Source organism: Mustela nigripes, chromosome 1, assembly GCF_022355385.1.
Source record: "Mustela nigripes isolate SB6536 chromosome 1, MUSNIG.SB6536, whole genome shotgun sequence".
NCBI lineage: Eukaryota > Metazoa > Chordata > Mammalia > Carnivora > Mustelidae > Mustela > Mustela nigripes.
This window is the reverse complement of record NC_081557.1, coordinates 66978793-67002500: the sequence shown is the minus strand read 5'-3', so window position 1 is coordinate 67002500 and position 23708 is coordinate 66978793. Positions and strand designations below refer to the sequence as shown.

Sequence of the window (23708 nt, the reverse complement as noted above, 5' to 3'; positions counted from 1 at the left end):
TTTTTTTTTTTTTTTTTTTTTTTTAGAAAAAGAACACAAGACTGAATACTGCCAACAGCAATATATGCAGAAACAATCCATCTCTAAGGTAAGGGACAAGGCTCACTTGAAGTGCTAGCTTTCCCCTTTGCATAAGGTTTGGTGTGTGGTGTGTGTGCAAGTTTAGGGGAGTTCATATGTGCACGTGCGCGTGCATGTGTGTGTGTGTGTAAAGAAATGACATACTTCATCTGAACCTGAAATGGCATAAAAATCACATACTTAGTAACTGGGCAAAACACACTTTTTAAAAAAAAATGTCGATACAAACATTTTCTTGGAAACAGAGAAAATTAAATGAAAACAGTAGAAACCCAAAAAGATTACAGTACATTTTGAAATGATTAAAAAACATCCTTTTCAAATTTAAAATCCTGTGTGTTTGTTTGTATGCATGGAGTTACCTTAAAGGTTTGCAGACCAACAGCATGGGTGACTTAGAATTATATTCGACCCCCCAAATTAAAGCATCCTGATAGGCATCAAATACAGTATCTACAAAAAGCCTGGAAAATTGTAACCGTTATATACAATTTTATAAACATTTTAAACACCAAAACATACATCTTTTACAAACCAGCCTGTTTGTAACAGGTAAATTTACAAGACAATCTCTCTGATACAGTGCTTCCATTTCCTGAACACATTTGTCACCTCCTGAAATGCAGTAGTATGGGCTCAGAAAGTTGTCAAGTAGTAGCAATTCTGGTATTTGTTTGCCGGAAAGGGTGCTACGGTCCATACCAATGGGTCCAAACACACTTTGAATGGACTGTACGATTCTCTAGTGCATCTTCAACACTGGAAGAGACTAATTATGGCCTTTGTGTAATATTACATACTTGTAATTATTGCTTTTCATTATTACGTAAGGAAAGAAAATCTTACTTTTCCTACCTCTTAGCCAGCTGGCTAAGTATTAACTGATGCCAAACCCACAAATGGTGACTTTAAACCCTAGAATTATGCAACCAGAAGCTCAAAGCCCTTGTGGATTTCCACCAGAAAAATGTGCAGTTGAATGTCACGGGACGAACACCAGCCTAAACATGTTACCGCCTTCTCACAGACCACACAAAATGAGAACTCTGAAGCAGCACCTCTTCAAATCTCCCTTTCTCATGGTTGGAAATGAAAAATAGAAAACATGCAAGCCTAAGGACTTTTAACAAAACCTGTGCACTGGGAGGGCAGAAGTGTGAAGAAACCAGACAGTTATCTGGGCAGCCCATGCAAAATGAACATCAGATCTTCCCGAATTCGTTCACAGGGAAGTGTTGTCTGGATCTCACATGATTCCCTGTGGTTATCTCTCTTCTCAGTTCCCCTGACTTTGATGATGTAGACACAGCATTAGTGGGGGTAGCGGGCGGGGGGAGGGGACGGGGTAGGAAGTAAGTAGGCGATGGCCAGTGGTGTCTATCTTTTTCATCTGCTTCTTTTTTAGGCTGTGCTAGTGATTCTCGATGGTAGTTCCAGATAAGTCCCAGGAATGCATCCTAAATGCCCATTCCAGGTCTTCTGACTGATTGTCTGATAGAGTAAACCTCAAATGCATAGACTTGACCCGCTCTTCCCACTGTCTTCTACAACAGCATTTCACGAATGGGCAGGACATGAGTAAATGGAAAGCTGGCGTGGAATGGAACACAGCAGCAAAACGCTTGCAGAAGAAAACAAATGAACACCTACTCTATTCATCTTTTACAGCCTCATAGTTTCTGCTCGCTACATGACAAACATCAAAGGTCCAGTCCAGCTACTCTCAACCTCACAAGAATGTGTGTAATATAGGTAAAGTGCCCCACAAACAGGCTATGGGAAATGGTTTCTCAGAGGTAGCACATACGTGATCGAAAAAAAGGCAAGACACTTATTGGCTTACATATTTTCCATGTGGTTCATCATGGCGGAGGGGAGGAGGGGAGAGGAACCAACAGCAAGACTGGGAAGGGGAGGGAGAAAAAAAAAACAGAACTGCATCCAGTAGGTAACACTGTAATCAAAGTCTCACTATAACTGACGCCTGGTCTGAGTTCCTTTCTGTAATTAACATTCCATCCTCATTTTAGAAAACATTCATTTGGTAAAAGCAGCATTTTGATAAGTGTCCAAAGAAATGTGTGAATTCTGAAACTACATCCTTACTGGGGGTGGCTTCAAGGAAACTTGAGATCCTAAGGCTTCCAGAGAAATAATCTCCACGAATTCTCTTTGCTAGCATATTCCAAAGCAGGAGTACAGGATGTCGGACGGTCCAGCAGAAGCAGGCAGATACCACGTCCCTGGAGGTTTAGTGGTGAACAATGTTATATAGAAAGAATATTAGCCAAATGACGGGTTCTGGTCCCTGTTTAGCTATTTCACTTCCTGTATGAGCTTGGGAAAGTCCTTTCCTCTCTCTGGCCATGTTTCCTCTTTCATAAAAAAATAAAAAGGGGAGTGGGATTAGACAAGCAGATTTTAAGGACCCTTCCAGCTCTTTGGATCAGTGGTGACCTCACCCAGTTCCATGCTGGCCGGACTGCAAGCCATTCTGTAACCTACAGGGAAAACCGACTATCCCCCAAGTGAAAAGATACCATGTGCTTAAAGGTAATGAATCAAAACATAACACATGCTTATCTGGTATACACTTAGCCGCAGAACTCTTCTGCAGAAAATCAGGGGAAGATATGCTAAAAAAAGAGGTATTTTATATAGGTCAGGGCGAAAAGAGTGGGCACAATTTTCTTGGGTGACTTCACAACTGCATTAGGGTTCTATTTATTCCTTCATTACCGTGTCAGTCAGGCATTCTCCCTGGAGGAGAAGCTGTGTAAGCAGTAGGGACTCATCGGCATTAATCTCATTCTAATATTTCCTGGGGGCAAGAAATGAATTGTTGGTTTTACTTTGACGGTTTTTATGTCATTGCATTATTAAAAGTGTAGCAGTGATTCTATTCTAGACCATTAGCTCATCATTTTCGCCGTGATTCTTGCAAATGTGCTTCTTACATAAGAAAAATACCAGAGACACTATTCTCAAAAGCAGCCTCAGTGAAATTTCATTTATTTCAAGACCAGAGTGCGGATAATGCTTCCACGAGGAGGTCTGACCAAGAGACGGGGAGAGAAGAAAAGCTGGAAAATCTGTGAAGTGTATCCTGAACTCAGGAAGCTTGGAATGAAAAGGAATTTATTTTGCTTGTTTTTGCAACGAGCTTCAGAAACACTGACTCCCACAGAGCAGTGGACTAAACACAATGGAAGCAACTAAAAATATGTCTTTGCGGATGAGACACAGAACCAGGACAGAACAGTTGACACACCAATGCCATATGCCACCAGAGACCGTGGACACAGAGATTTGCTCATGAAGCAGATAGTGCAAATATGCATTTATTTACTATGGCCGCTGTGCACACAGCCATAATCTGACTGAAGCAAAAGAGGAGAGTCACTCAACTTGGTAAGTTTCCGCCTCGAGGATGGGGTTACTGTATGTCTGCTGGAAAGATTCTCCTGACAATTTAGTAAACTCTTGGCCGAAGCCCACACGTCAGGAGAGAGGAGAACCCCCAGGAGGTGTAATTAAACATTACACATCTTTCAAATAAGAGTTTCATTCTGGAAAACTGTAACAAAATATCATTTCTTCAAAAACACAGTTTTAAGTCACTATAAATGGCAATACCAAAAAAAAGTTAAGTGAACCGGAGCAAAATATGGCATTTGGTGTTTCTCTAACATTGTAGAGATCAGAGAAATTGGAAGGTCTGCCTCTGGCAGGATTTTTCAACACGGTCCTTATCCTAAAACCTTCACTTTCGCTTTCCTCAAGAGCAGCCTTATGGAGTGCAAGCACATAATTGTATATAGGCCCAGACACACACACTACTATAATCTATACACAAGAACTACTCTACTTTCTTCTTTTTGCAAACATAATTGCATTTAGAGTGATGATGCTACCAATTTAAAATAACACTTGGATTTTATCTGCATTATCAAGAATTGTGATTATCCAGCTGAAAACTTTGAAAGTATATTCTTCCCTTTCCCCCCCGAATTTGAATTCTGCTTACACCCCTAATTCCTCTCATTGTAGAGAAGAGTGTATCAAAATACACTTTTTTTTTCTTCCCTGATCCTCAGAACAAAAGCCAATTTCTGCAGTAATATTAAAATTGTAGCTATGGCCAGGAATATTTACTGGAAAACACAAAAACAGATAATCACATTCTTTCTAATGTTGGAACAATGTTAACCTTCTCCCTGACCCCCAAAATCAAGCCCAAGTATCTTCACATTCCTTCCATTGATACCTTTCTCAAAGATCATGAAGCCCAGCTATATTATATGGGATGCTTAACACAAACAAAAATAACTAAGCATACAAACCATGTTACCCAAACCTAATTTTATAGCTGAAAACTGGACAGCTTATTAAAAAAAAAAAAAAATAGAGTTGACTTTAAAGGCTTCAGCCCATTTTCTTGTGTTTTTTTTTTTTTTTTTTAAATAATGTGTGTTTCTCTTTTCTTTCCCCTAAGAGACTAACTTTTCCAACCATCATAACTACTGTTTTCATCCCCTCCCCCCATTGGCTCAAAATGACATGCGACGATGCGTCTTTGCTCGTTGCCAGTACTAATACTGACCGCTCTGCTGCTGTAACCCTTCCCGGGTCCCAATACTGCACAAAGCCATACAAGATGGGCTGTATAACCCAGCAGGTGGTTTACTCCCCCTGCAGACTCGGTGCCCGTGCTTGGTCGTGAACGCAGGTACCTACTGCAAGGCTATCCGTCCCCGCTAAGAAACTCTCGGAGCCTTTTCTTTCCACCCAGCCGGACAGGAGCTTGCCGGTGACCACGGGGCTTGTGAAGAAGTTCCCCGGGGGCAAGTCCCTGTTTCCGTCTGGCTGCTGGCCGTGCAGATGCGAGCCCCACATCCTTCCCGCAGTTTGGCCACGGACTGCGCCGAGGGCCCTGGGCAGGCGCGCTGTCTACACTTGGGTCTGGTGCTGAGTCTCGAGGAAGGGAATGTGCAGGCTGGCGAGGCTGAGCTCTCCCACGCTCTCGTAGTCACTCATGGCGGCTTCGGAGTCGTCAAAGCCACAGCTGGCCGACACATCCGAGGACGAGGTGCCTCTGGAATTGTGCAAGGATAGAGATGGGTTGTCGGCGGGGCCTGTCGTCTCTGCGCCCTGGTTCATGCCCACGGCAAAAGTACTAAATTCACAGGCAGCAGGTGGGCCCACCAAATCCGTGTCGTTGGGGAATGGGTGGGGAGGGAGGTACTGGCTGGGGTGGAACTGGGGCCTCCTCCTGCAGTCAGGGCTCAGTGTGCTGGCCAGTGACACAGGCTGGGAGGGCGGCAGGGCCTCATACTGGTCTGGGAAGTCCTCAGGCAGGGGCGGGGGCAGCTGGTCCTGGTTCAGGAACTCCTCCTCCTGCGGGGGAGGGTACTCGTTGTCGATGTCATAGCCGCCCAGGTAGTAATCGCTCTCTAGCTCCCGCGTGCTGCCTTGCTGGGCCGACCCTCCCTCCTGGTTCTCATAGTTGGGCACTTCTTCTATGTCCGACAGGCGGGCCCCGGGCATCCAGTCGGAGGTGTCCCAGTGATAGGCTGTGGGAGAAAAGTCGTGACAGTCAATTTCCTCCAGACCAGAGCTGGGGCAGGGCTCAGGAAAGGAATGGATGCGGGGAGCTGACATGCAATTAACATCCCAGAGACACTAAGACTCCGGGGTCACGTGCATGCTCCTTCTAGGGCTCTATCAGGGACCCGCCATGCTCCGGCTTCCTAGACAGTAAGGCGATGGTGACTCAGAGACAGGGTGCCTGGTGCCACAAGGGATGGCCTACCAGGGCATGTGGAGTAAACCTGGTTCCTGCACCCCCTCCCTGCTAGCTTCTCTTCCTTTCTATATGCTAAATGCAGAGCGAGGCTGGCAGCATGCTCCCGGAGAGAGGAGGGGTGTGGGCCCTACTGTGGTCCCCGGAAGGCAGGGAGATGTGCTGCAAATGGATGAAGGACACACATGGTGGGGAGGCCAGGGGAGGGATGCTGGTGGGACTCTCGCTTCCAATGCCAAGCACACAAGACACCTGGAACATGCAAAATGCAGATCAGAGAACCCCTGGAAAGGACGGAGGGAGAGGGACGGGGAAGAACGAACTCAGCAATTCAAAACGTGGAAGTGAAATGTTATGCTGGGGTCGTGGCAGAGTCACCTCGGTTGTAGTTCTGTCCTTGGTCCATGATAGACACTGTTCAAATACAAAGCAAGAGGTAAATCCGATAATCTGGGCCACATGAAGAGGGTAAAACAGAACATTTCAGATGACTTAAAAACATGCTGTTTCTCCTCCTTGTTGTTGGGGGAATAAAAAGGTAAACCACACCTGTTCCCACCCCTAACTGTACTAAGTCACTAATAAAAGTTACCTGATTGAAATCAATCCCCATAAGATGACAGCTTGGAATGCTTTCTTAAGTATTTCCAGCTTATAATAGGAGCTCAGTACATACATGTTGAATGTAAGAACGAATTTCTTAGTAATATGGATTCCAACTGATTGGGTACTCTTAGAAGGGCTTTTATAAAAAAGAGTACTCATCTATTTAACAACTTATGAACTAGATTTTTTTTTTTCCTCTAAAATGGTAAAATTCACTCCAATGCCTAGAGAAACAACCAGTGTCCCCGAGGTTGCCGACCGATTAAAAGCAACCCTGGATCAATACAACAAGGAAGCCGAATTTCCAAAATGATAGCTCTTTTACATGAGAGGCTATGGAAGAAAAAAGTAAATACCTTCATTCTCTATAGTGTCAACTACATTGTTGACAAGCTGAATGACAGTCACAATGGACGCTTGTGGCCAGGAAAAGCAGACAGAGGGGAAGGGAAGGACAGTTTCCGGTTAGTCATGTATTTCAGATAGAAGAGAATTTCTCTTCACAACAATGGCAACATCAAAGGCACAGCAGGCAAACATCCAAAGCCTCCCCAGTCTGCCCATTAGGCAGTGTTCTGGTGCTCGCTTTTATCTGGGGAGGGGGGTGGTCCCGGGGATCCTCAGAATGGAAGGGCCACAGCAGCAAATCTGGAGCCGGTCCTTGGAAAGGCACGGTCGACAGGAAGGGCTGGATCATAAATTCATACCTCATGGCCCAGTGAAATCAATCTAGGAAAGCAGTGGCTCATCAAGTTCAAGCTAATTTCTCATTAATAACTCCCAAAGGCTCTCAGGGGAAGACCTCGCTGTTCCCATGGATAATTATTTGTCAGTCAGCCATGCCGCTCTAAACCAAATGCCAGAGATGGAGGATCAGCTCTGCAGGACGGATGGTGTCACGCTCCCATGATGGCCAGGAGAGCCTAGAGCAAGCCCAAGGCCCAGTGTCTACCGGTAAAGCACAGATGGAAGTCAGCGTCTGGCCTCTGAAATTGTTAGACTCTGGGAAGGAGAATTCTGTGCTCCATATGGGGTTGTTTTTGCACCCGATACCAGCAGGTTGCCAGAGAGGCAATCAGGCTTAAAATTCAGTTGCTGGAAATTCTTACTACCATCCACTTTCATCAGGAATGATCCAGAAGGTTGAGCATGAAGGGTCAAATGCGTTGAGCTTAAGGGTGCACAGAGCAGAGCCCGTGAGAAACGTCAGCCAGGTAGCATCATGAGAAAGAACTCTGGCCAAAGTGGAAGGTATCTGTTCTCGGCTGCTTCTATACAAAATGCCAAGCAGCACCAGCTTTCCTTTGGTTGGAGACGAGGGAAGGAGTAAGCATCACGGCAAACCGATCTGGAGGTATGACCCTGACCTTCTGGAAATGGTCAGAAGAAAGCCACTGTTACGTGGTTTGTTACCCCAGCAGTCAGAAACAAGCAGGGTCTGTACCTCTCTGGAATGCAGGGTATCGGGGTAGAAGAGATTGGGGGATGAGGGACATGAAAATAGACTCTTTTACTTCCATAATTGTATCTATGGCCTTGGAGCTCCCCTTTTCCTCTATTTACCTGGGGTGCAAAGACGACATCTTTTCCTTTTGTACTTCTGGGCTCAAAATACTCAGCACAGGGTTCAGTATGTAGGAGAAACGTGGCATGCATATGGGTTGTGTGAAAACGTTAATTGATACCTATTCAATTTTTGCCAATGGCTTACTGGGAGGGAAATGAAATAAGGTATTGACTAAGAGAATGTTGTCTCTGGGGATGACTACTGGAAATTAGTCTTAATTCACTCCATATAGTAAACTCTCACTATTTTGTGACCATTTCTGCCACCCCTCCTGGCCTGGGGAGACCAACCCATCCTCCAGAGCAGGTTCCTGAGCTCAGAAAACCCAGTCCAGCATTAGGACCCTCTCCATAAGTTCCCAAGAGTTGATGGCAGCTTTGGAGTGTCAATGAGGTTCAGGAACCATATGGAATGTCCATTTTTCTAAGGAGTGGATTGACAGTCACAGTTTTCATAGAGACTCCAAAGGCCCATGACCCTGGTTGCTTATAAGGGGACTTTAGCTGAATGACAATGCCACTTCTAGGGGAAGGAGGTTCTATGGGAAGGAGGTCTCACCACTAAAGGAATTTCTAATGATGCAGAGAGGTTGGATACACAGTGAAGTGTGACCAGATCACCAGTCGTAAAATTTAAAAAAATCAATCAATCAATCAATCAATTACAGTTTTCTAGAGAGGATCATTTGGGATGAGGTGGTTCCAGCAGGAAAAATTCAAAGCGGATGCATTCTTGGAGGTCATGGAACTTGGTCCACCTCTGACAAGGACCCCTGGGGCACCCATGGCAGGTGCTCCTGCTGTGATGACACCCCACAACGGGACCAGCCCAAAAAGCTGGTGAACATGCTCTGAAGTCAATGATCAGGCCCAGAAACAGAGCTGGTCACCTTACCCTCCTCCCTACCCACTGTCAGCACATGAGGCAAAGCTACCGGGGAACACAGCTACTACCGAGGGCTTACCATTGTCGTCGCCAGAATCCGACTGGAAGGAGCTCAGGGACTGAACCTCAGAGTTGCTGCCTTTATTACTGCCTGCGAAGCAGGTCACTTCTCCGGGATCATCAACCCCTTTGTCTTTGTGGACAGCCAGGGAGAAAGCAGAAATGACACCGGTTACCTTGTGCGGATGTCTAGCCCGCCTGCCCCCGGAGTTCACTTCTCCGAGCTCTTTCATTTGCTTTGAGAAAATAATTTAGCTCCACAATAGAAAATTGACTGTGCCACTGGGGGCAAAGGTCTGTCAATCAAGTGATTTACATTATGGATTCGAAACCCTTAACCTGTGGTAAATGAGCTTCCAGATCGCTGACAGCGGAAAGGAGCTGTTCCCTCCTCAAAGAGAGGTGACTAAGTGAAGAGTGAAGGCAGGATGAAGCGGCCGGGCTGCTCTTTGCCATTCAGAGTTAATTTAAATCATTTACATGAACCGACACGGTGTCAACACCAGGTTAAATGAGATTACTTATAAAATAAGGATATAAATATTTTATAGGTAAGAATGCCATTACGTTCATCCCAACTTTCATCTCTGGGGAGCGAGTGGAGTTCTCCATCTTGCCTCCTAGAGGGCAGCGTCACACCACTTTTGGGAACGGCAGTGTTTGGAATCTATGTGGTAAGAGGGCAGTCAGCGGTGTGGACCTGTTCTCATCTGCCCACTTCCTCCTTTTGGCTATCCAGAGACAGCCTGAACAACACACACACACACACACACACACATACACACACACACTCTACAGGGCTATTTTCTTATTTGATGGACTAAAGAAAGCAATAAAAACAAGCCGTATCTTGAAGTTGTCAAGTAAAAAAATGAATTAGTTGCCTAGAGATTGTCTTGCCAGCTAACTCTGCCTTGCTTAACAAAGAAGGAAATCTACGCAATAAAAACGTAACAATACTTTTGGGGGAAATGTGAGTTTTGGCCCAAGGTAAATTCTGGAAATAAAGCTGTCACATTAGGAAGGAAGTAGAGAAGAAGGATCACTAGGAGAAGCTTCAAATCATCACGAAACATGATGGAAAGAAGAGACAGGGACTTGTGATTAAGGGAGCAGTTGTTCCCCTTTGTGACGGTGGAAATCACTCTTTCCTTCACGAAGGGTGAGGTTAATATTGGGTACTGAGACTCCACATCTGCTGTCAGATGCTAAAAGCACAGTGGGGCCAGAAGTTGGATAAACAACTGATCTAAGCAGAGAGAGCCGCCTGAGAGGAGTTCACCTCCCAACAGCCATGCTGCCCCAAATACCAAGATATGTCTCAGAAAAGCACCAGGTAATGGCCGAGCTTAGCGCCAAACACCAGGAAGGGAACAACAAATGTTCCATCTCAGTGAAGGCTGTGCATAAAACTCCTTCCTCCACCTCATTTTTTCCACCCTCTCTTTTTTTCATTGTTAAATAAAAAAGAGCCTTTCCAAGAGCTGTTTCACTGGCAAGCCTTTAGTGAAGTCATTTGACAGGGAATACATTTATAGTGAAAATCCAAGGGCAACAACTTACAAGAGTGTCAATAGAAAGACAGACTCCACAGGTAGTGTGGTTGGGTGGCCCCAGAAAAGAACAGAGACCCTCTTCTGTCATCAGGGGTCCTCTCCCAATTTATCCCTCTCCCTCCTGCTAAAGCTCCCAACAGGAGTGTTGGTAAGAGCACAGGCTGTGGACCGTGATGGGCCAGGTCCTAGTCCTCATCACCCCTTCTACTAGCCATTTGTTCTTAAGCTGCTATCTCACCCATCTACTCCTTCAATTGGATGCCCACATGGGCCCCTGGGAAGATTTATGAAGATCCAACATATAGCAAACGTTCACCTGCTACTTCCATTGTCTCCCCAAAGCTCTTTGTCCTTAATGTTTACATTCTGGATTCTCTCTTGACGACCCACTGAAACACTCTTCAGATGACCAAAGATCTTCTAGGTGTCAAGCACACTGCTGTTGTTGCTTTTTTCTTAAGCCTGTGTCCTTCTGGACCATTTTACAGTACTCATCCCCACTAACCTTATCGACAGTCTTGGCTTCTGCACACCTGCCATGTCCTCTGTCCCTGCTCTCTTTGTTGGCAACTGTTTGCCTCCCTTCTTGGCCTCTGCCTTCTGCCCACCTCCCACATGTGGGCATCTCCAAGTTCTTTTGGAGGTCCAGTCTGGCCATCTTTATTCTTGCTCCCTCCGTGAGCTCATCACTGACCCCCTTCCTCAAGATTTAACCATTGTGCATCCAGATGATGTCCAAACTTTCATCTCCAGCCTCCTCTTTCTCCTGAACAAGAGAACCTGTCAGGTAACCCTCATGTGCCCCCTACCCTCATCAGGCTGCTTCCTGCTTCTGGAAGGTCCTCTCTAATAGTTTCCTACTAAGATCTAACTTATGCTTGAAGACACAGCAGGAATTCCCTTTTGTCCCCCAAAGATGCCCTTCACCTCCTCTGCTCATAGGCTCTCCACTTGAAAACAGTGTTCCCCGACCCTCTATCCCAACATGTATCATAGTACTAAAACCCCAGCCTTTGGAAACTCCTGCTACAAGGGCAAATCTGCTGCTGAAATATAAAGCCATAATGGCCTGATGAAAAGCCACAGGTTACAATAGAGCTTGCCTTAGCTTCATCCTCACCATGTTAGGACAGGGAAATCAAGCACCATTGCTCAATTAGATGTTCATTAGCTGTTCATGGAAGATAGCTAACTAGTCTCTGCTTTCGCTCCTCTTTGGTCCTTTTTAGTCTGTTCTCCATGGGTCAGTCAGGGCCATCTTTCAAAAATGTAAATTGGATCATGCTGCTTCCCTGCTTAAAAACCTGCACTCATGTTGCCATTAAAATGCATTCACTTTCCGGGCACGTGGGTGGCTCAGTGGGTTAAAGCCTCTGCCTTCGGCTCAGGTCATGATCCCAGGGTCCTGGGATGGAGCCCCACATTGGGATCTCTGCTCAGCAGGGAGCTGCTTCCCCCCCCCCCCCCCCCTACTGTCTGTCAAATAAATAAATAAAATCTTAAAAAAAAAATTGCATTCACTTTCCCTTCTTGCTCACCAATCTCTAACTACCGCGACCTCCTTTCTGTTCTTCAGCATGTCAAGGCCTTTCCCACCACAGAGCCTTTGCACCTATGGCTCTCGGGCTAGAATATTGCCCCTCCCTGAAGGAGAGGGAAATACCACTATCTGGACTGGACTTTTCCTACCTTGAGGTTCACCCTCTTATTTCAAGGATGCTGCATTGCAGCCAAACAGAATTGCTGGTCTTCCAGTTGTGTGGGTCCCTCTGCCTTTCCCCAGACCTTTAATCCATCATGATCCAACTCAGATTTCTCTCTGCTAATCTCAAGTCTTCACCTTAAGTCTACAAATACTCTCCTCTTCTGACCTTCTGGAACACGCTTTCTGTATTTCACTTCTGTCACCACACTGCTTGCATTACCCCCAATGGTATGCTAGTGTGAGTATAGCATGGGTTTTTAGAGCTGGCGGCTTGGGACTGGCCCGTTCTGCTGCCTCTTCCTAGCTCTGTGGCCTGGGACACCTGATGCATGCTCCCGGAGTCTCATTTTCCCCATCTGTCAAAGAGGGATAAGAACCAGAGCGATTTTTCTGGACACTCAGTGCCAGAACGTGTCACAGGGAGCGCCCTGCCCAGGCGGGTTCTCTCTCCTTTCCCTGATTTCCTTCCCCAGTGCCAGGCACACCACAGCTCCCCAGCGACACTAAAGGCACAAGCAGACGCACGAGGGCCTCCTACTCACTGTCGGTTCCTGCGTCCCAGCCATTCTTCCGGATAGAATCGCAGTCCGAGCGGCAGGGCGACACGGCAGGCAGGTTGGGGGCCACGCTGCACACGACTACACCACGCCTGGCCGTCAGGATGCGCGGGGACTCCGGGTGGAACGTGGTCATCTCCTGGTGCTCGCCCCCCAGCCCGTCCACGATCTTATCCAGGTTGCTCCTGGAGTCGCTCTGGAAGCACGGCGTGTAGGCCATGGGGCGCACGGGCACCTGCGGGGGCCCCACCTCCTGGTAGACGTTGCGGCCGTCCCCACTGCCGCGCAGGTTCCGGAACGGGATGCCGTTGCTCTTGTTGAGCAGGGCGGCCGTGGCGGGGTCCTGCACCAGCGTGATGTTGTTGCGCGAGTAGTTCTTGCGGAAGACCTTCTTGCGGAAGACGATGAAGAGGATGACCAGGATGAAGATGACAAAGAGGACCACGGCGATGCCGATGAGCTCCTCCTTGCCCACGTACGAGTGGCCGGCCTGGATGTTGGGCACGACCACGGGCCGCAGCCCGCAGTACTGGCCCACGTAGCCTGGCGTGCAGTTGCACACGAAGGAGCCGAACACGTTGACGCAGGAGCCCCCGTTCTCACACTCCTCCCGCTCGCACTCGTTGACGTCCTCCTCGCACCTTCGGGACAAAACACAAAACGCCTTTCAGACGGCGGGCCACGCAGCGCGGTTCACCGCGGCCGTCTTTCCAAGGAAGTCCAGCGCCCCAAAGTCACGTGAAGCGAGACAAAGATAGAGTGAGGGTGTGCGTGTGTGCGTGTGTCTGTTGTCGAGGGAGGGAGGTGGTGGGCACCTCGGCAGGTGGCCCGAGTTGTCGTGGGGAGTGAAGGTACTTCTCCCAACCAACCGGATCTCTCCCAGATAGTCCGATCCCCCTCCAGAAGGGAGTAGGGCAAAGACGTCGGAAGGGAAGAGGAGAAAGAACAGATGCTGTTGGAGAGGGACTGGGCTCCGAATCCTCGGGCCGATGCACTTCAGGATTTACATTTTTGTAATGTGGGAAATGCCATGCAGTACATGTCTTTCCCGTTCTGTAACACATCCGCCCCACTGCTGGAACTGGTGCTGCCATAGGACCCCAGAATGAAACTGTACCGTGCCTCTATGACAAAATATACGGACATTCACACTAAATCAGAGAAATAAAGACTAGAGATAGTCTTGGAGCAGTTTTGGCCGGTTTTGCCACCAAATTAGTTTGCCACTAACTTACCCTCAATCCTTTTAGTTCTCTGAACTACTAAGATTGAACTGCAGAGGAAAAGCAGTGAACCTGTATAACTTACACAGGCTTTCCCAAGAGGAAGAAATCCTTGGTTCAACAGTTCCGGTAATTTTAGGTCCCTTTGGGAACTGTGTGTGTGTGTATGTGTATAGGGTGCATGACAGAGAAAGTGGACTGGTGGAGGGCTAAAGATCTATATATCCTACAGATTCTGTGCTTACCATAAAGGTTAGTACTAATGCAGATAACCAGGAAAAAAATGATTAAATCATTCTAATGAAAAATAATTAAATCAACTTTATTCTTTTTAAAGCAATCCGTGACTCCCATTGAGTATAATTATAAGGCAAACATTTTAGTCCTTTTTTTTTGTTAGTTTAACGTTACATGAGAGCATAGACCTCACTCCTTCACTTTTCTCTTCACTTCAGCAATTGCTTCGGTGTGCTCTTTTAAAAGGTGTGATCACTTATATCTTTGATAATCCACCTTTTAAAATGTAGTCAAACGTTCCTAATTTGAACAGATTGAGGCCAGGTCATTTGGAAATTAGAATCACAGAGTATTTAAAAATAAATGCAGCTTTATTACTTTAAATTACATCCAATCATTCAAAGTCCGCTAAGTATTTCCTGGTAAAGTCCTCGGGAGATTTGCTTTAATGAATACATAAGACTGATCTGTAATTAGAATATCACTTGCTTGAGATTACATATATATACTTCTCAAACGATCAAGGATGGTTGGAAGTGGCGTTTTACTAAGAGCTTAAAACATTCTCTTTCCGTTTGGCTCACACTTTAATTTCCCTCATTTCTTGGGGGAGAAAGAGTTTGCAAAGGAAAGGTAGGCTCTAGTTTCTCAGAACGATCGTAAAACATTAGGCAGTAGAGTCCAGTTAATGAGTTCTGGGGAAATGGGTGGTATGTCTGCCTCAGAATTATACTGGAAATATAAGAGGTTATAGATGATTTTCTTTAAAAGAACTGTTTTCCTAACTACAGAACACATAGTAATTATGTAAAAATTTGCAAATAGAGACATATAGAGTTAAAAAAGTATAAATCACTAACAACCCCATTACCCAGAGATAATCCCTGTTAACGGTTATATCATTTGTAAGCCCTCTTTTTGTAAAGATATTAACCTTATGCCTGTCCTACTCATGGTAGGTTAGTCTTTTATCCCTTCTAATTGTTTACTGTTTGGCTTTCTTAGCAACAAGAAGCAGAGGAGAGGAAGGCTAGTTACAATCTCACTTACGTGACTCCAGTGAGCCCAGCTTTGCAATTGCAGATGAAAGTGTTCCCTATGGGGTCGCAGGAGCCTCCGTTCTGGCAGGGGTTTGGGAAGCAAGCTGTGATCTCCGATTCACAGTTTCTTCCGGTGAACTGTGAGAGACAGGTACACTGATAGCCTGGAGAAACAGAGGTCCTCATGAGCCATGTACCATTGGCAATGGTTGGAGTGCAGGGATTTGGCCATCACTCCCCTTCCCGACTCCTCCTAAACCAAATCTTCAGCGGGGCCCAGATTCCAACAATGATTATCGTATTGGTTGTTCTGAACTGGGGACTCATTTGCCACAAAGATGCCAAGTAATGCTTTGGATCCTCCACTAGTCCACAAAAACGCACCTAATTAACCACAGGGCAAATTAGAGTGAGACTGGTAATAGACACCCAAGGAACAGACTCAGAAGAGCAGAGGCCAAGATGGGGAGAAGATGCTTTCCCCAGCACACTCCTTCATAAAAGGCAGGATGCTTCCAGGGATAAGCCCTTTACCCTAGGTACCGTTCTAGCTCCTTTCCTGAACCCCTCTTCCCAACCTCATGCCGCTTCTCTGCTTAGCCAAGAACCGCAATTCCCGCCTGGAGAGGAGGTGAGGAAAGGAAGGTAACATGCGGATATCTGTTGACTCAAATGGACCTCAGTTTCACAGATGCACAGGGAAATGGAAGAATCCCAGCCTTCACCCAGCTCCTGTATTGGGTCCCTGATTTTCACATCTTTGTCCACTTTCTCTGTTTCTGCTCATGAACCCATCAGGAGGAAATGGGGGGGGGGTAGCATCCTTACCACCGGGAACATTAAGTATCAGAGAAGGTAAGAGTCTACGAGGACAGTGGCATTATTTACCTCTCAGAGATGGAAGGGGTGAATAATTAGTGAGGGCTTTCTTTTGCCTACTTTAAAAAAATTTAAATTCCTTTTCCTATGAAAGGTGTAATGCACATAGTAAAAAGTCTGATGGTTCTCTAAGTCCCACTTAGCACAACAGCAGCTCTACATGCCATTGAACAGGAAAGCTAACCTTTGAACAACATGGGTTTGAACTACCTCTGCTCACTTATGCATGAACTTTTTATAGTTCGGTACTGTAAATGTATTTTCTCTTCCCTATGATTTCCTTAATAATGTTTTCTTTTCTCTAGCTTACTCTATTGGGCGAATACAGTATATAATATGTAGAGCATACACGATATGTTTTCATTGGCTGTTATGTCATCAGTAAGTCCTCACGTCAATAGTGGCCTATATTCAGGGGTTAAGTTTTGGGGAGTCAAAAGGTATACAGAGATTTTGGCTGTGCAGGGGATCGGCGTCCCTAACTCTCACGTTCTTCAAGGGCCAGCTGTACTTACTGCTAATTCAGCACCAAACTCTTCACATACTAGTTCTCTCTGGGGGTTGCTGTTTGGCCTGGTGTTCTGTATTTTTATACGCTGGAGAAATCTTTCCTCTGAGGCCTTCTGACTGACAGCCTTTGAGGCTGCTGTCCCTGGGATCGCTCTCTCCGCTCTCCTGGGCTAGATCTAGTGTTTTTGGTATCCCCTACTACCTAATTTCTTGGCTTCCTCTCTATTTCCTTAGGATCCATCCTACAGTAGCTGAGAAAGGGTTTGCAGGTCAATGTTGTGAGACTGTGCATAGCAGGATATGTCTTTGCTTCACCCTTACCCCTCTTTGGTAGGCTGTGCCCAGAATTCTGGACAATTCCTTCCAAGTGGCCTTTGAGAAATCCAAGGCCTTTTGGTCCCTGAAGTTTGTACAGGACCTGGTTTCTTTTCCTCTACAGCAACGTGGAGGATCTACTCTTGGCCCCCAGTTTTCTGAGATTTCACCATGATTTGCTGTAGTGTGGGTTTATTTCAATCAGCCCTGGGCACTCTGGAAATTCTTGTCCTTTAAATACTTCAGAAAATTTAATTATTTCATTGATGATTTCCATTCCCTTGTTTCCCCTGTTCTGTCTTTATGAAAGTTTTATGATTTGGATCTCAGATCTCCTGGACCTTCCTCTAATTATTTTTCTTATATTACATCTCCGTGGGTTTTTTTTTTCTTCCTGTGCTTTCTGAGATTCTCATCGTCTGAAACTTTTACTGAGATTTTCATTTATGTTGTCATTTTCCAGGAGCTCTTTTTTTGTTCACTAAGGTTCTGTGTGTGTATGTGTGTGTGTTTAAACAATAGCACAATAGCATCCTGCTCATGTTTTGTGGTTACAATATCTTATCTCTCGAGGATATTAATATTTTTATGAAGTTTTCTCCCTGCATAGTTTTGTCCAGGTTGTTTTTTCTCTGTTTCTTTGCTTTGGTCTCTGCGATGGTGAATTTCATGTGTCAGTGGGACCAGGGTATGGTGTCCAACTGCTGGACAAACACCAGTCCAGGTGATGGTGTGAGAGTATCTGTGGATATGATTAACACTTACAATCAGCTGACTTGAAGCAAAGCAGATTACCCTCCATGATATGGGCTAGACCTTATTCATTCATTTGACTGCTGTAAGAAGGAATTCTGCAGCAACAGAAATTTTGCCTGAGTTTCCAGCCTGCTGGCCTGCCCTGTAATTTCAAATTCAAGACTACAAAATCAATTCTTCCCTGAATTTCCAGCCTCTTGGCCTACCCCATAAATAGGTGATTTGCCAGCCCCACAATTGTATGAGTCAATTCCTTAAAACCCATCTATCTGTCTATCTATCATCTATCTAACCATCCTATTGGTTCTGCTTCTCTGGAGAAGCTTGGTACATTCTTTATCTTCCAAATTAGAGGATTTCCTACGTTGTCCGGCAATCCCTCCTAATCAGCTCAGATCACAGAGTGGGACAGTAGGAAATTAGAAATCTAATGGGAAGCTCTGAGACATGAGTGGGGTTTGTCAACTGTGATACTGTGATACTGTTTCAGTACCACTGGGTTGGTAAATTTCCCCACTTATGACCCTTATCACCTGCCCAGAGGGAGAGTGAAGGTCTGGTTTCTAACATTCGGGGGACTGGATGGTGGGAGAGGAGGGATAGCTGTGGGTCTCAGCATCCAATGAACACATGGGATTCACTTCTACCCACCCCAGTTCTGACCAAGTGCAGGGCAGACCCAGGCCCTCCCTGCACCCTGTCTTCTCACCCCTGCAATCCACCATCACCTTCATCACCCTCTGCCAGGGCATGGGGGGCGTGGTTACCTGGCTGCACAGAGAGAAGGCAGGAATCTAGGGTTCTGACTGCCTCTCAAACAGGTTTTTGACCAATTCTTATTTTAAGCACTTCTCCTCATCTCTTACCTTTCTAGAAGTGACTAATGCCTCCAGTTCCTGAGCCTTTTGGGGATTCAGTTCCCAGCCTCCCTTCTGCTGGTCAACATTTCAGCCTCTTGAAGATTTACTTCTCTCTCCCGTACCACCCGTCCCTTTGCCTCCCACCTTCACCCTTGGTTGATGCTGTCTCCTTTTCAAGTCCCCTTACTCCTCGGGGCTTCTGGCTTATGAAAATGCTCTTACTCATGTGATGGTGGGATTGTGATGGAGAGCGCCACATTACCTGGAAGTGACCAATGAGACTTTCCTCATTTCTAAGATCTTTTGTAAATGCTATAAATAACCATTCTCACTCTTAGTTGAAGGGTTCCTGGGCTAATCTCTGTTCCCCAGTGACTGAGGTTGAGATTTTATAGATTGATTTTTTTAAAGTTGATTGATTGATTGATTGATTTTAGTAATCTCTACACCAAATGGGGGGGCTCGAACTCATGATCTTGGAGATCAAGAGTCACATGGTCTTCCTGCTGAGCCAGCCAGGTGCTCCTATAGATTGATTTCTATAGGCATAACATAGTTAAAAATCTCTAGATTGAAACAGTGTATATGTGCTCATTCATGTGTACTCAACCCACAATACAGGGGGACCTTATGACTCTCTGGGTGTTCCTACGTTCAGAGAAAGACTTGCCTTTGGGAGGCAGGTGCAGGAGGCAAGAGAGAACTCTACATTTACAAAAGGAGGGGGCCGTGTGGTCCCAGCCTCCCCGGTACCAAGAAGCACAAAGGGCCAGAGATTGAGGCTACGGGAGAGACACGGTGCTCTTGAATGCAACAACGGTGAAACACCAGGGAACTAACTCTTAAGGAAAGAACATTGTTGATTCAAACTGTGTCCAAAGGCGGTCGGCCTGATGTCTGCGGACAGGCTGCAGGGGTCTGAGGTATGCTTGCTTTAAATTATGCTGACTTGGAATTTTTTTTTTTTTTTCAATTTGGGAAGCTGCTCACCCTAATGGAGTCAAATGGGATTGATGAAAACAGTTAGAACTGGGAAAAAATGTGTCTTTGTGTCACCTGGCTAGTCCTTGGCCAGAAAAGCATGCCATTTAGAGGTAGAGTGACCCGTGAGGATGAATTAGACTCCCTTCTTGACTTTAAGGGAGGGATGCCACAACCACAGGAGAGAACTTACAGGAGCATCAGTGATGAGGTGGGAGTGAAGCCAAAGGGGCAATCTAAGGCAAGGTGGGTTGGGCAGGTAAAACTCCCCCCTCTCCAGCTCCTACGGGCAAGCTTCCTACAATTCCCCAAATAAAGCCTCAGCAGAAGACGTTGGGGGGAAGGGAGGCACAAGGAAGTCCTGTCTGGAAATAAGGGACATTTGAATTACTATCATGGAAACTGGATTCTAACTAAGGTCATGGGTTTGATTTCTTTGATTTGATGTCTCGGTGCCTTGGAAAATCAGAATTTAAAATGAGGCGATACCTCTAGTGCACTATTTTACTCCCACACATTCCCTTCTGCATTTTGTCATTTTCATTATCTTTTGTGGGCTAGCTGGTGTTACTACTGGATGCGGCTGCCAGGTTGACTGATTAACCTATTCACTGACTGAGTGCCTAAGCCACAGGCAGTGGTCGGCTGGCGCCTGCTCACAGTGTTGTGAGAACGGACTGCTAAATGGTTGGGAACTTGGCAGGCCCGTTGTAATACCCTTGGTAGCCTGACATGAGTCACGGTGGGAGTATCTACATTACAGAAATCAAGAAACACTATCAACTGGGGCTTCGATTTCTAGAGAGCACACCCTGCAAGAGGGACTAAGGCTGGCCCTGGGGATATAAAGATAAAAATACACCATCTACACACATAAAGGCAGCTACAAGACCACCATGAGAGCAGGCACGGGGTGTGGCAGGAGTACAGAATGGGAGCATTGGATCTAGGCTGGAGAAAACCACACCTGACAGAGGGGATCTCTGCTTTACATCTGAAGGTGATGACGTCAATGATGAGGATGGCTGGTGACACTTGTAGGACGTTTATTCTGTGCCAAAAACAGTTCCAAGCACTTCGCATCTACTAACTCATCTAATTTTGAAAAGAAGCCTGTATCGGAGGTGCTGTTTTTCCTCCTATTTTCTAGATGAGGAAAGTAGGGTACAGAAAAGTTGATTAACTTGTTCACGATCATGAAGCTGGTGCGGATCTGACTCCACAGTCCCCAAACTATTCAATATCCTCTGAACTTTATTTTTAACAACTGTACTACATTACAGTCTCTTTCTGGATTCTCTGCTTATCCAAAGACAGAAGGAAGCTGTCTGGTATCTGCTTGCACCATCTTAAAACCATGGGGCAAAGGAGGCAGAGACTGGTAAAAAATAATGCTTGTAGAACCTTGAATTTGGAGTTTTTATGTTAACACAGTGAGAGGAGGAAGTGACTGGATCTTATTTTAAAGTGGTCAGATTTTTCTTTCAACGAAAGAAGAGTGAGATCTATTGTGAAAGAGGTTTCTAGATCAAGAGTCACTGTTATTACCAAGTTTTCCTTATGATCTCATTCTCCTGGCCAGGGCCTATTATTAGTAATTTTAGAATATCAATAAGTCTGCCACAATGATACTAAGGGATCTAATGCCATAGTGGTTTAAAATCACTCTGAGTCATTTTATGAAGGACCACAATAACCCTAGGAAGGAAAAATGAAAAGCCCCATTAACATTTCAACTCCATGGGGGCTGGAGAGGTTAGTGGTTCGTTCAAGTACATATAACCAGTAAGTGATTGAGCTTGAGCTTGAATCCAGGCTTTCAGATTCTCAAATATTTCTACAAGATGATATGGGCACCGAAACTCATCAGGAGCGGGAACTTATCACTAGCTAGGAATGAGGAGGGGATTGTACTTAGACCCCACAATGCTCCAGGGAGATAAGGAAGATGGACATCAGACATCCTCTGGGAGCCAAATAATCATTAAATAGTAAGATACTGGCGTCATAAAGTTTCTGCTCTTCCCAAGCATTACCATATGTAGGTCTAAAATACAAATCAAGGGCGGGGAGTGGGGCGCCTAGGTGGCTCAGTTGGTTAAGCATCTGCCTTTGGCTCAAGTCATGATCCTGGAGTCTTGGGATCAAATACCATGTCAGGCTCCTTGCTCAGCAGGGAGTCTGCTCCTTCTTCTCCTTCTGCCCCTCTCCCTGCTTATGTACACGGGCTCATGCTCTTTCTCTCTCAAATAAATAAAATCTTAAAAAAAAAAAAAAAAACCCTCCTACGTATCAAGGAAACGGAATTTCAAGAACTATCCAGGCATTATTTGACCATAAATAATATTTTAACACTTTGCAAATGTGAAAGAAAAATAAAATGCAGTGGATACTATTAAAAAGAGTAGGGTTTTTTTTTTTTCAGGGTTAGGGGAAAAGGCCAAATAAGGAAATTATTAGCAAGAACAACAGCTTAGGGGTGCCTAGGTGGCACAGTCGGTTTCAGCTCAGGTTATGATCTCAAGGTCGTAAGATGGAGCCTTGTTTTGGGTTTCCCGCAAATCTGCTTCACATTCTTTCTCCCCCTCCTACTTGGGCTCCCCCTGTCTCTCTAAAATAAATAAATCTTTCAAGAAAATTTAAAAAAGAACAACAGCTTATTATGCACTAGGAAAACGTAAAGAACATTCTGTGCATTAACTCATTTAATTCTTGACAATGACCCTATGTTGTAAGTACTGTTATTACAGTTATTTCAGAAACAAGGGAACTGAGGCTTAAATAAGATGGTTTGCCTGAAGTTACATAGTCAATAAGTGGCAGACACCACTTAAAGCAGTTCAGTTCCCAGGTTCAAAAAATACAAATCATATTCTTAGCATTGGATACATGTTACAAAAAAATAATACTGTTATAGCCTCTCTTGCCCGGAATCCTGGCAGAGTGAGAAGTGTATTTTTAAGCCTTGCCTCAAAGCTGTGCTCTTGTTTACAATCCTCTAGTTACAGCAGATGCAGATGGCTTTGAAATCAGCACCCAGACCAACTTAAAATGCCCCCTCCTTTCCTCGTTCAAAGAAAACTGCAAAACCTATTAAATGCAAAAAAATAGAAATGGCTTAAGCAATTACAGAGTGACTAGGGGCTGGGTAAGCAAATAGTCAAGATCATTTCTATCTGACTCCTTTGACTTATTAGTTGTTCTCCAAGCTGATTCATCCAGGTAATGGCCTCAACCCTTAGCCTTGCTCCCTGATCTAGATGACATGATTCCAATCAGGTATGGCTGCCTCGATAAGGTGACATCTGCCTGGTGCACAAAGGTGGACGTAATGACAAATGTGAGCTGGCATTTGGGATCTGAAGTCAGTATCAACCACTACGTTGCTGGATTATGGATTTCATCTAGAGACTCCAAGAGCTCACGTGATCTGGGGAGGCAGCCGTAAAGGGTAAGGGAGCTCCTGGGTCCTTTTAAGTTCTGGCTGTTACCCACCAGCCAGATATGTTCACAGCTGAGCTGCCTGGCCTCCAGGAACCTCCCTATTTTTATCTGGTAATTGAATCTCACTAATACCCACTTCACGGAGGATAATAAGGCTTTTGGATTCATCAGCTACAATGTAGCACACACACATTAGGTGCTTTGTTGTTCTAATTATTGTAATTACCAGGGATTCTGAAATCAGCTGCGTTTCTGTGTTGCCCATCAACCAAAAGACTGAAAGCCATGGGAGTTTCTTACTCTGACTTTTAGGCTAAATCTTGGGAAATCCTGAAAATTCTGTGTGAATCTCAGTAAGCATGAGAAAACTCATACTTAATTCAGTGGGCCCATTATGAGATGCTAATCACAAGTGGGGAGGGGGTTTGGCTGTAGAACATAGCCTCTGTCATTCCTGTGTTTTACCACACAGGGTGCAGAATTACCTTTGAAAGTGGGACCTGTAACTTTCCCTAGGACAGCTTGCTTACATTTCAACCACTGTATATTGGGCTGAGCTTCTAGCATTTTTCTTCGAGGATCTGGAAACACGTAATGTGTTAAGAACACTAGGCACACAATAAATTCTCATGTCCCAGCATGT

The 23708-nt window shown here is 45.4% G+C and overlaps 1 protein-coding gene across 1 annotated transcript in view; it reads right to left on the bottom strand.

Annotated features, from left to right (window-relative positions):
• The window catches only part of FAT3 (FAT atypical cadherin 3), a 663645-nt gene continuing 639937 nt past the window's right edge, over positions 1-23708 (bottom strand). Inside the window, exons 23-28 of the mRNA XM_059412525.1 lie at positions 15331-15484; positions 12806-13461; positions 9022-9135; positions 6847-6906; positions 6263-6298; positions 1-5654 (exon numbers count right to left, since the gene is read on the bottom strand). Coding sequence (XP_059268508.1) covers positions 5032-5654; positions 6263-6298; positions 6847-6906; positions 9022-9135; positions 12806-13461; positions 15331-15484 — 1643 coding nt within the window. The 3' untranslated portion in view covers positions 1-5031. The remainder of the gene's footprint in view (positions 5655-6262; positions 6299-6846; positions 6907-9021; positions 9136-12805; positions 13462-15330; positions 15485-23708) is intronic.